Genomic DNA, 13194 nt, shown 5'->3' on the forward strand with positions numbered 1-13194 from the left:
AGTGGAGCCTGATCAGACCCAAAACGCGGCCACTAGTACTCGATTTCTCTTCCTCTCTTGCCCCCCTACTGGCTTTCTACTTGCGCTGCCTGCGAAACCCTCTTTCAAGACGAGCAGGAAAGCTTGCCTCTCTTGTGGCATTCCCAGCAAACGCGTTCCTGGGCCTCGGGGCTGCTGCACGGGTGGCGTGCCCATCCCTGAACCGGTCACTGGGTCTAGGCTAGGGGACTGGAATGCCGGCACTGGTCTGGGTCCCGATCCCAGCTCTACCCTTCACACACTGGCTGAGAGGTGGGGCGGGAGAAAGGGTTTGGCTTTCCAGAGCCTAGTCAGCGTATCATTCCCACAAGAAGGGGATGTATATACTGGAGACAAAAATTTAAATGGCTTAATACAGGTCCTTTTCCGTCATTTCCATATTTCTTCAGAATCTCCGCTTCCCCTGGCAGCCTTCTCCAGGATGGACCTTTAGTCTGGCTTTCTCCTGCAGCACTTGGGTTCTGTTCAGAAATAGGAGTCTTTGCTGTGCCCCATGCTGGGTGTTAAGGAGGATGCATGGCCCATGTCCTTGAGATTTAAAACTTTTTGGAGGAGATGATACAAATACATATAAGAAAATTAGAGAACAGTCCAAAATGTCCACAGTCAGAATGCACTAGAAAAATCGGAATCAGTGACTTGATGAAATGCCAAAAATCCCTATAACACTGAAGTCAAGGCTTCCACTCTGCTCTCGTTCAGCAAAGTGACCGTATACACAGAGAGAACATTTCGGAAAATGGAAGGTTGAAACCTTTCTATTTGTCTCCTCATTGTAAAACTCATCCTAATCTCTTCTCCTTAGGCTTCTCCTTTGGCTTCTTATCCCTACAAGTGTGGCTCCTAGAAAGTCCACCTCACTTTGCTCTTTCACGTCTTGCTTTTATGTATTAGTTAAAATAGTATAATACCATCAAGGGAAAATTTCAAAGAAAAAGTGTCCCTCCTAATTCTGCCCTTGTTTCCATCCAGTCCTGGCTCCCTTGCATTCACAGTGTACTCAGAGTGCACTCAATTTAGTGCATATTTTTATTTTTATTTTTTTTATTTTTATTTTTTTTAAAGATTTTATTTATTTATTTGACAGAGAGAGACACAGCGAGAGAGGGAACACAAGCAGGGGAAGTGGGAGAGGGAGAAGCAGGCTTCCCACCGAGCAGGGAGCCCAATGTGGGGCTCGATCCCAGGACCCTGGGATCATGACCTGAGCCGAAGGCAGACGCTTAACGACTGAGCCACCCAGGCGCCCCTCAACTTAGTGCATATTTTTAGAGTAGACTTTATTTTTTTACAGTAGTTTGAAGTTCACATCAAAATTGAACAGAAGTTACCTAGATTTCCCATATACCCTCTGCCCCTCCCCCTAGATTCCCCCATCATCAACACCCCCTCCCCACCAGCATGGTACATTTGTTACAGTTGATGACCCTACACTGACACATCACAATCACCCTAGTGCGCATTTTTCACCTGACATGTCATTAACCCTTTTCCGTGTTCTTACAAGTAGCTGGTGCTGCTAGTTCTCTGATCCTCCACTGAGCCCCCTGCCTGACGCGGACTGGTTTAGAGGGCAAGCATTCCTGCTTTTTGGAAAGGAGCACAGTTTGCCATGGAGTTGAGGACCCAGTTAAGGACTAACATTTGGAACATGAGAAGCAGTGAGGAGTTTCACTTCCTAGAGCATATTTTGGTAATAAATTCTTCAAAAATAAGTGTCGTCCTCTTCAGATGATGATAACAAAAAAGGAAAGGAAGCTAGACTGCAGCAAGCTCCCTCCTGCACTCCAGCTTCCTGCTTGGTGCTTGGTATACACGATCTTACTTTGTCCTAAATGGATCCGTAATTACCGCTTCTTGCAGACAAGGAAACTGAATGAGAAGATTGTTTGAGTTTACTCAGCAAGTTAGTGACAAAGTCAAGATTCAAATCTAGGTTTGTTATACTCCAGGCACCCTGCTTTTGCCCGTTTTCCCATGGTGCTCTGCCAAAGGAAGCTGTTGACTTTTGTAAGACCTTGAGTTAAGTCTACAAAGAGATTCCTGGTCATGGTTTTCTTCCTAGATTTCATTAAGTAGAAAGGAAGACAGGTAGGTTAGAAAGAATTGTCCCATCCCTTGTATGTCAACTGAAATGACCCCCCAAATTCGTTGTTGATGAATTAGTCAATAAGGATTATTGAGAACAAAGGCAGAATAGCATTGTTTGGGACAGTACAGGCCTAGAGTCAGACTTCCTGCTTTCTACATCTCTCTGGATCTTGTTTCCCTCCTCTGTACAGTGGTAATAATAATTATACTTGCCATATAAGGTTGTAAGAAATTCATGAGAGAATTCATTAACAGTGTTTACTACGAAATATGGTTATTGATGATGCTGCTGTTGACCTGTCAGTGGTGGTGACTCGTTGACATTGTCATTGACTTACTGACTTTGTTGTCTGCATTGTTGATATTGCTGGCACTGGTGTTGATGGTGTTGTCCATGTCAACATTGTCCATGTCGTTGATTTACTGAGATTGTTAGCATCCGTCTTAACTTCTTATTGATATTGCTGACTTGTTGACATTGGCATTAATTTTTTTTTTAAGATTTTTTATTTATTTATTCTACAGACAGCAAGAGAGGGAACACAAGCAGGGGGAGGGGCAGAGGGAGAAGCAGGCCTCCCCGCTGAACAGGGAACCCGATGTGGGGCTCGATTCCAGGACCCTGGGATCATGACCTGAGCCGAAGGCAGACACTTAACGACTGAGCCACCCAGGCGCCCCTGACACTGGCGTTAACTTGTTGATGACTTGCTGATATTGTTTACGTTACTCTTGTTATTGACGTGGACATTTTCAGTGTTAGTGTTGTCATTAACATTGGTAACATTGACATTGGTGTTAACTTGTTGATGTTGTTGTAGACTTGCTCTTGGCTTATGGTTGTTGGCTTTGCTGTTGGTTGTTATTAAGCACTGTATTTCCTTCTTTCTTCCTCACAAGGTGGCTCATTTGGTTCTCAAGGCTCATGCCAGAGTTTGGCACCACTATAATAGCCACTATCGTCCACGGCAGCAGGGACGTGTGGGCATTGTGTTGAACTCAGACTGGGCAGAACCTCTGTCTCCAGAGAGGCCTGAGGACCTCAGAGCCTCTGAACGCTTCTTGCACTTCATGCTGGGCTGGTTTGCACACCCCATCTTTGTGGATGGAGACTACCCTGCTGCCCTGAAGGCCCAGATCCAACAGATGAACCAACAGTGCCCCAGTCCTGTGGCCCAGCTCCCTGAGTTCACCGAGGCAGAGAAGCAGCTCCTCAAAGGCTCCGCTGATTTTCTGGGTCTGTCTCATTATACCTCCCGCCTTATCAGCAAGGCCCAAGAAGATTCCTGCATCCCCAGCTATGATACCATTGGAGGCTTCTCCCAACATGTGGACCCTGCATGGCCCCAGACCTCATCCCCTTGGATTTATGTGGTGCCCTGGGGTATAAGGAGACTGTTGCAGTTTGCATATTTGGAATATACAAGAGGAACAGTTCCGATCTACCTGGCTGGGAATGGCATGCCCATAGGGGAGACTGAAGATCTCTTTGAAGATTCCTTGAGAGTAGACTACTTCAAAAAATATATCAACGAGGTGCTCAAGGGTAAGAATGGTGGATATGCTGGTGATTGGAACTTCTTGGTACCTCTTGGTACTTGGTACTTGGTATTTCTCCAAGTCTTCAGAGTTTTGTTTAATGAGACAAAGACAGTCTTCCAAGAAAATGAAGCCAAAAAGTAGTAGTAGTAGTAATATCATGAATCCTGAACATTACCCTCCTGTCTCCCCCAGAAGCCTCAAGTCTTTGTTCCTATGTTCTTATTCCCTATAATGCCTTCTACATTCTGCCCATCTGAGTCTTATCCACTGATCAAGACTCATCATCTTCTAATGCATTCATTTAATAAAAACGTATTCAGTGCCTATTATGTGCCACACATTGCACAAGACTGTAGGGGTTAAATAGTGAACAAATATCATCTTTTCCCATAGGACACTCAGAGTCTACTGAGGAACACAGAAAATTACAATATAGGATGACAATGGCATTATAAGATGGGACTCCAACCCATTAAATCTTCCCTCATTGTTCTGGCCACATTCATCTCCATCTTCTTTAACCAGCTATAACACCTACATTCCACACCATTCACTTTGATCCAATTAATTCATATCTACAGAATCATTCTTTTGTATGTATGTCTTTTAAAATTTTTTTGAATTTTAATTCCAGTATAGTTAACATACAGTGTTATATTGGTTTTAGGTATACAATATAGTGATCTGATAATTCTATACATAGTGCTCCTCATGATAAATGTACTCATAATCTCCTTCACCTATTTCACCCATCCCCGCACCCCCTCCCCTTTGGTAACCATCAGTTTGTTCTCTATGGTTAAGAGTCTTGGTTTGTCTCTTGTATTCTTTGTTTTGTTTCTTAAATTCCACATATGAATGAAATCATATGGTATTTGTATTTACCTAATGGACTTATTTCACTTGGCGTTATACCCTCTATCCATCCATGTTGTTGCAATTGGTAAGATTTCATTCTTTTCTACAGTTGGGTAATACTGCATTGTATATATAAATACCACATCTTCTTTATCCATTCATCTTTTGATAGACATTTGGGCTGCTTCCATAATTTGGCTGTTGTAACTAATGCTGCAATGAACAGGGCGCATATATCTTTTTTTTTTTTTTTTAAGATTTTATTTATTTGACAGAGAGAGACACAGCAAGAGAGGGATCACAAGCAGGGGGAGTGGGAGAGGGAGAAGCAGGCTTCCTGCTGAGCAGGGAGCCCGATGCGGGGCTCGATCCCAGGACCCCGGGATCATGACCTGAGTCGAAGGCAGACGCTTAACGACTGAGCCACCCAGGCGCCCCAGAGTGCATATATCTTTTTGAATTAGTGTTTTTATATTCTTTGGGTAAATACCCAGTAGTAGAATTACTGGATCATAGGGTAATTCTATTTTTAATTTTTTTAATAATTTTTTTAAAGCTTTTATTCATTTATTTGACAGACACAGCGAGAGAGGGAACACAAGCAGGGGGAATGGGAGAGGGAGAAGCAGGCTTCCCGCGGAGCAGGGAGCCCGACACGGGGCTCGATCCCAGGACCCTGAGATCATGACCTGAGCCGAAGGCAGACGCTTAACAACTAAGCCACCCAGGCGCCCCTAATAATTTTTTAAAAGATTTTATTTATTTATTTGATAGAGAATGGGAGAGCGAGAGAGCACAAGCAGGGGGGAGCAGCAGTGGGAGAGGGAGAAGCAGGCTCCCCACTGAGCAGGGAGCCCGATGCGGGGCTCAATCCCAGGACCCTGGGATCATGACCTGAGCCAAAGGCAGATGGTTAACTGACTGAGCCACCCAGGCACAGTAAGCAGATATCCTCATAGAACAATTGTGAAAACTGATGCTCAGAGAAATTACATGATGTGCCCAAACAGCCAGTGAGTGAAACGGTACGCCTTTCTATTTCTGTCTCAGCAATACCCACAAACCTATGAGGCTTCTATTCCTCTTTGTTTCCAGAGCCTATTACAGCCTGGGACAATGTAGGTGCTTACTAAATTATTTATTGAATGATTAAATGAACTATACAAAATATATGAATTACCTGCCTCTTATACAGTTAGTGCTTGTTGAGAGGCTGTGTAATCTGTTAAAAATAGGGCTTAATACTTTGCTGGTTCCCAGTTTGAGCCCAAAGCCATTGCTTTACTCTGATGCTGGTTTTTGGTTGACTCACTAGACTTTCTTCTTTTTCTTTTCCTTCCTTTCTCTCTCTCTCTCTCTTTCTTTCCTTTCTTTCTTTTTCTCTTTCTTTCTTTTTCTTTCTTTCTTTCTTTCTTTCTTTCTTTCTTTCTTTCTTTCTTTCTTTCTTTCTTTTTCTTTCTTTCTTTCTTTCTTTCTTTCTTTCTTTCTTTCTTTCTTTCTTTCTCTCTCTCTCTCTCTCTCTCTCTCTCTCTCTCTCCCTCCCTCCCTCCCTCCCTCCCTCCCTCCCTCTCTCTTTCTTTCTTTCATATTTTCTCATATTTCTGGAGGCCAGAAGTCCAAAATGGAGATGTCAGTAGGGCCACTCTCCCTCCAAAGTCTTCAGAGTAGACTCTTTCCTTGCCTCTTCCAGCTTCTGGTGGCTCCAGGCATTCCCTGGCTAGTGACTGTATCACCCCAATCTCGGCCTCCATCTTCATGTGGACCTTCTCTATTTCTCTTTTAAGGATGCTTGCCATTGGATTTCTGACTCACCCAGTTAATGTAGGATGATCTCATCTTAAGATCCTTAATTTAATTACATCTACAAAGACTCTTTTTCCAAATAAGATTACATTCACTGGTATGGGAAGTTAAGATTTGGACATATCTTTTTGGGAATCACTATTCAACCCACTGTACCAGGGAATACCTTACTGTAGGCTTTATTTCTCTTTTTAAAGATGGGCTGTGTGATCATTTTATGTCCGTATTGCTAAACATAAGGAAAAACAAAAGTACATTGTAAATATTTATGCATTCTATAAAAAATCAAGAAGCCCTGATAATAGCAGATGGGACACATTCTCATATTCATTTTAAGGCAGGGATGCTCCTCTGGATTGAGACTTATGACCATAGATGTGGCCTGATGATTTGTAGGGTCTTAGGAATTTTTCTTTTATTCATTCTAAGGAAAAAGGGTTAGCATTTTTGGGGTAACCCAAGTCCCCTCCAAAGTGTGCATATCAAAAGGAAAACCTTTAAATAGCAACATCAGTAACAGAGACATTAAAATAATCCTGAGTTTTGTTTTTTTCTGTAGCTGTTAAGGAGGACTTGGTGGATGTCCGATCTTACATCGCTCGTGCCCTCATGGATGGCTTCGAAGGCCCCTCTGGTTACAGCCAGAGGTTTGGGCTGCACCACGTCAGCTTCAATGATAGCAGCAAGCCAAGGACTCCCAGGAAGTCTGCCTACTTTTTCACCAGCATCATTGAAAAGAACGGTTTCCTTCCCAAGGTAGTAAAGAGACTGCCACCACCCAGTACAGCAAACTTTCCGCCTAAAATGAGAGCCTTCACTTTTCCATCTGATGTGCCCTCCAAGGCTAAAGTAGTTTGGGAAAAGTTCTCCAACCAACCCAAGTTTGAAAGAGATCTGTTCTACCATGGCACTTTCAGGGATGACTTTCTGTGGGGCGTGTCTTCATCAGCCTATCAGATTGAAGGAGCTTGGGATGCTGATGGCAAAGGCCCCAGCATCTGGGATAACTTCACCCACACACCAGGGAGCAGTGTGAAAGACAACGCCACTGGAGACATCGCCTGTGACAGCTATAACCAATTGGATGCCGATCTGAATATGCTTCGAGCTTTGAAGGTGAAGGCCTATCGCTTCTCTCTCTCCTGGTCTCGGATTTTCCCAACAGGGAGAAACAGTTCTATCAACAGACATGGTGTTGATTATTACAACAGGCTGATCAATGGCTTGGTGGCAAGCAACATCTCACCCATGGTGACACTGTTCCACTGGGACCTGCCCCAGGCCCTCCAGGATATTGGAGGCTGGGAAAATCCTTCCTTGATTGAGTTGTTTAACAGCTATGCGGACTTTTGTTTCCAGACCTTTGGGGACAGAGTCAAGTTCTGGATGACCTTTAATGAACCCACATATCAGGCATGGTTAGGTTATGGCTCAGGGGAGTTTCCTCCACAGGTGAAGGACCCAGGCTGGGCACCTTACAGGATTGGCCATGCAATCATCAAAGCTCATGCCAGAGTCTATCACACTTATGATGAGAAATATAGGCAGGAACAGAAGGGGGTCATCTCTTTGAGCCTCAGTACACACTGGGCAGAGCCCAAGTCACTGGAGATCCTGAGGGACGTGGAGGCAGCTGACCGATCACTGCAGTTCTCACTGGGCTGGTTCGCCCACCCCATTTTCCGAAATGGAGACTATCCCGATGCCATGAAGTGGAAAGTGGGGAATAGGAGTGAACTTCAACACTTAGCCACCTCCCGCCTGCCAAGCTTCACTGAGGAAGAGAAGAGGTACATCAGGGCTACAGCCGACGTGTTCTGCCTCAACACCTACTACTCCAGAATCGTGCAGCACAAAACGCCCAGGTTAAACCCACCCTCCTATGAAGATGACCAGGAGAAAACCGAGGAGGAGGACTCTTCATGGCCTTCCACAGCAATGAACAGAGCTGCGCCCTGGGGGACGCGAAGACTGCTCAACTGGATCAAGGAAGAGTATGGGGACATCCCCATTTACATCACTGAAAACGGAGTGGGGCTGAGTAATCCGAAAGTGGAAGATACCGATAGGATATTTTACCACAAAACCTACATCAATGAAGCTTTGAAAGGTATGTGAGCATTCATGTCCCCTCTACAGAATCTTCCAGCATCCATAGTTTGGCAGAGTGGATTCCAAACCATCAACAAGTCTCTCTTAGGCCCTAACTCCATAATTCTTTTCCTATCTGGGGTTACATATCCCTTCAGAAATCTGAAAAAAAGCTACGGTCATCTTCCCACAAATAAAGAGTATTTTCATGGGTCCATCCATTCCTTACTGAGCAACTGCTATGTGACAAGTTCTATTCTAAGTGCAGTGAACAAAAAGATAACATGGAGCTTATATTCTGGTGAGTTCCATGCACCCCAGAACAAGAAACTCTTCTCTAATTCACATTTGTATGTTTAACTTCTAAAGTGGGCTGAGACTCTTGATTTGAGGCATGTCCCTTTACCCCAACAAAAGAATTTGATTTTGCAAAGATCAGTCATTAATTATTGCTGTGAGGGCATCAGTGCTGGCAAAAAAGACAAGGTGATATGTCTATCTGGGCATACATTACTTGTGTGTAGGAGGTAATGGTTTAGGACTACTGTCTTGAATGAGGGGCCAGTCTTGGCTAGGCTTCCTGGGGAACCTCACCCTCCTGGTGTAAAGCTCTTCTCTGCTCCCTTTGGGATGTTCCCAGCCTACAGACTGGATGGTGTAGACCTTCGAGGCTATTCTGCATGGTCTCTGATGGACAACTTTGAGTGGCTGAATGGCTACACAGTCAAGTTTGGACTGTACCATGTCGATTTCAATAACACAAACAGGCCTCGCACAGCCAGAGCCTCGGCCAGGTACTACACAGAGGTCATCACCAACAACGGCATGCCACAGCCCAGGGAAGATGAGTTTCTCTATGGACATTTTCCCGAGGGCTTCATCTGGAGTGCGGCTTCCGCCGCCTATCAGGTGAGAAGTCCGGGGCCGTTCAGCAACATGTGTTGCGTACTTTCTGTGCATCCCCCGGGAGGGCAGTTAAGAGCAGGGGCTTCTCACAGACCTGTGGGAGGGAAGTACAGGTACCATGCAGGGAGTCGGGGAGGTCCTTTCCCTGAACAGCCCGGCTTCTTCACATCCCCATATTCAGGCAGACCAGCTTCTAGGGCTGTGCTGAGACGGGTGTTGGCAGGCAAAACGGAGCAGTGAAGCTGGGCACAGACACTTAGGCAGAGACGTGCGAACAGGAAGCTTCTCTGCTGGAATGGGGCTATTTGTCACCCAGCCTCTTCTGAGCAGGCAGTTGGCTCAGAATGGCTGTCACAGGGGCCTGGGCTTGTTTTGATGTCCTGACCACATCTCAGTGTTAGCTTATTCGTGCCAAATGAAGCTCACTGATACAGAAAACATAAGGGTTTTGCTTTTCGCCAGAAAAATGAAAGATAAAAAGCAAAGCATGACTTGCCCAGGCAGTTAGTGAGGAGTCACTGCTTTACATCTTCTGCCTCTGCTGATTGCCTTTGAAGCAGGAGTAGGGGCGCTCTGTGTGCTCCCTGTGGGACCTGGTCAGGGTCAGTGCTGTGAGCTGACCTGACCCAGGATGCGCTCAGCCCTTGGGTGTGTTCTAGACAACCAGAGCTGCTGAAAATGTTTTGGAGGGAGGTGAGGGTTCGCTACTCCCAGATGACCACACTACCAGGTTACAGCGAAGTCTCAGGCCAAATTCTGCCATGTCCAGACATGATTAAGTAAACGTACAAACACAAAAACTGTTCATGGATCCTGTTCTGTGGGCTGGAGGAAACCCCAGTTCTTGGTCCTCTTCGGTGCTCTGGCCAACACCTTGCATGAAAGAATCATTTGCGGAAATGCCAAGATTTCAGAGACAATATTCTGTTACTCTCACTTCAGGCCAACAGAACCCACTGTCCAGGGTTTCCCCAGTTCGGCCTGATGGACATTGGCATGGATGATTCCTTGTTTTGGGGCTTTCCTCTGCCCTGCTGGATGTTTAGCAGCCTCTCTGGTCTTTAGCCACTAGACATCAGGACATTCCTCCCCAACTTGTAACAACTAAAAATGTTTCTGGACATTGCTAAATGTCTATTCTGGGACAAAATAGCCCCTGGGGGAGAACCGCTACCCCGCAGGTTTACAGCTGGACACAGGAAGGGTTAGGAATTGATTCGAGGGCACAGGCTGCAGGCCCTGTAGGATTCTTAAGCCCTGTCCATGCCAGGGAAAGGAGTGTCTTAAAAAGCTTTTCGCCAACCCACATCTTGAATGATTAAATTGGCTTCAGCAAGCACCCACTTCTATTCATCAGGCGGTTAGCAGGCACAATTCTCGTCATCTGTGACCTTAGATCATCTAATTAGCAAAGTGTCATGTACAAATCAAGAATAGATGAGAAGTGCTTATAGTGTGGGCTTCCTGATTAGATATCACCTGATTGTACATTCTTTTTTTTTTTCTTAGATTGATTTATTTATTTGAGAGAGAGCATTCATGCATATGGGGGAAGGGCAGAAGGAGAGGGAGAGACAGTCTTAAAGAAACTTCGCGCTGAGCATGAGTCCAACACGGGGCTCGATCTCACGACCCTGAGATCAGGACCTGAGCCAAAACCAAGAGTCAGACTGCGTCAACCAACTGCACCACCCCGGCGCCCCTGATCGTGCATTCTTATTAAAACCTCTTATTTGGAAATCTTTTTGAACGTAGAGAAAAGCTGCAGAAATAGTAGAGGACTCCTATAAACCCTTTTCCCATATTCCTCAACTGTTAAAATTTTACCATTTGCCTTATGTTCTGTGTGTGTATATACATACACATAGATATTATATGTATATGAAACTGATTTTATCACTTGAATGAGAAGGTCTTTTCCAGGTTTCTCTACCATAAAATTAGTATTTTATAGTTATAAATGATAAGTATTTTGTGGGGAGCTACTTGGAAACCCTATAAGTAACCTGTTCCTCATCAAATTTTACCTATTCTAGCAACCGTTAATAATTTTTGCCTGAATCGGTTATTATAGTGATAGCCGACAAACTGATTTTTCTCATTTCATCATTCCTCTTGTATTTGTTAGGTGGCACTCAACAGAAGGGTCAAGTTTTTACTTTTCTCCTATTTACTCATACTATATAAATATACATCAGCAGTATGGTCTCATGGAGTCCTATTTTATTCAATGAGTTATACTTTTGCTAGTGTTATGTATTTAGATGTTCACATTTTCCCATGGGGGGGGGGGTGCCTTTTAGCCTGATCCTGTGTCCCTTTCACATGGCCCATCATTCTTTGATTTTATTTTATTTGAGAGAGAGAGAGAGTGAAAGAGAGAGCACAAGAAGGGGTAGAGTCAGAGGGAGAAGCAGACTCCCCACCGAGCAGGGAGCCTGATGCGGGACTCGATCCCGGGAGTCCAGGATCATGACCCGAGCCGAAGGCAGCCGCCCAACAAACTGAGCCACCCAGGCGCCCCTGGCCCATCATTCTTTGAGCACTTTCTTAGTTCTTTCTGGTACAAGATGCTCCAGGCTCATCTTGGGCCTTTTCTGCCCCAGCCTTGTAACCATCTATTTCTCTAATGAGCCCCAGCCTCTTTTACCGGATGGGGCATTTAGAACCCAAGGTCTAGGTGCTGGGTGTGCTCACCACCACTGGGGTGTCTGCATTCCTCAGCTCCCGCATAGACAGAGCCAGGAAATACACGTGTGTACACGCACACAAACACATGCACTTGTATGTATTTCTACATCCACCCCATCTCTATGTAGATTGAAAAACAGTGAGTTCATACTGATATCTCCTCTTCCAACCCCACTCCATAGGCTTAATGCTAGCCTTCCCATTGCCCGTATTTGTATCTCCTTTCTCCAGTGGTGAAAAATCTAGCTCCGAAGAGCCTCAACCTTGTCACTTATTTTCTCCATCTCCCTGCATTCACCAATCTCCCAGCCCCCAAGGCCATCTCCTGCACCGGTGCGGGCCTGCTGGCCCTGGGCCCACCGCTCGCATGGGGGCTGTGCAGGCCATGCCTGGGCGGGTGTTCCTGGCTGGGATACCAGCACTACCTTGGCGGCGGCCAGTCACATAACATCACAGCACATGTGCTGTAGTGCTTTAAAGTGAAGTAGGGGCGCCTGGGTGGCTCAGTCAGTGAAGTGTCCGACTCTTGATTTCGGCTCAGGTCGTGATGGCAGGGTTGTGGGATCAAGCCCCGCGTCAGGCTCCTTGCTTGGTGGGGAGTCTACTTGGGATTCTCTCTTTCCCTCTCTTTCTGCCCCTGCCCCCCACCCCAGCTCGTGCATGCTTGCTCTGTCTCCAAAATAAATCAATTAAAAAAAAAAGTAAATTACAGAACTTGTACCTGTCCCATTACCTAAGTCTCTAAGTAGGCATTTGCCCAGTGGCTTATGGTCACTTTCCCTATAAGGTAGGTGGGAGGAGAGAAAGGAGGCATAGAAACCATGACACGGGTTAGAAATTAGAAATTCTGCCTCCACAGTGGCACCACTGGTATTTGTTTGACCTTGATGGGGACTGGAGGCATGTGGCATTGTTCATTCCGACTTCTAGTGAGCACCTGCCATACACCAGACTCTGCTGTGTTGAGCGCTGGGACACCCAGACGAAAGCCCCTAGGGAGGTCCGTCAGCGCTCCCGCAACTGCGTGACGCAGAGTGACAGTGCTGGGGTGGACAGACAGCATGTACGGAAGGCTGCAGGAGCTCAGAAATCAGAGGGTGGCCAGAGAAGTTTTCCAGAGGAGGTGACTCTGCCTTGCGTCCTGACTCATGACACCCCTGTTGACAGGAACTT

At 45.6% G+C, this 13194-nt stretch overlaps 1 protein-coding gene across 1 annotated transcript in view; it reads left to right on the forward strand.

Annotated features, from left to right (window-relative positions):
- The window catches only part of LCT (lactase), a 50852-nt gene that overhangs the window by 23113 nt on the left and 14545 nt on the right, over nt 1–13194 (forward strand). The window contains exons 7-9 of the mRNA XM_032411223.1: nt 3031–3676; nt 6893–8443; nt 9065–9333. Coding sequence (XP_032267114.1) covers nt 3031–3676; nt 6893–8443; nt 9065–9333 — 2466 coding nt within the window. The remainder of the gene's footprint in view (nt 1–3030; nt 3677–6892; nt 8444–9064; nt 9334–13194) is intronic.

This window comes from Phoca vitulina, unplaced genomic scaffold (genome assembly GCF_004348235.1).
Source record: "Phoca vitulina isolate PV1807 unplaced genomic scaffold, GSC_HSeal_1.0 scaffold1, whole genome shotgun sequence".
NCBI classification, from domain to species: domain Eukaryota; kingdom Metazoa; phylum Chordata; class Mammalia; order Carnivora; family Phocidae; genus Phoca; species Phoca vitulina.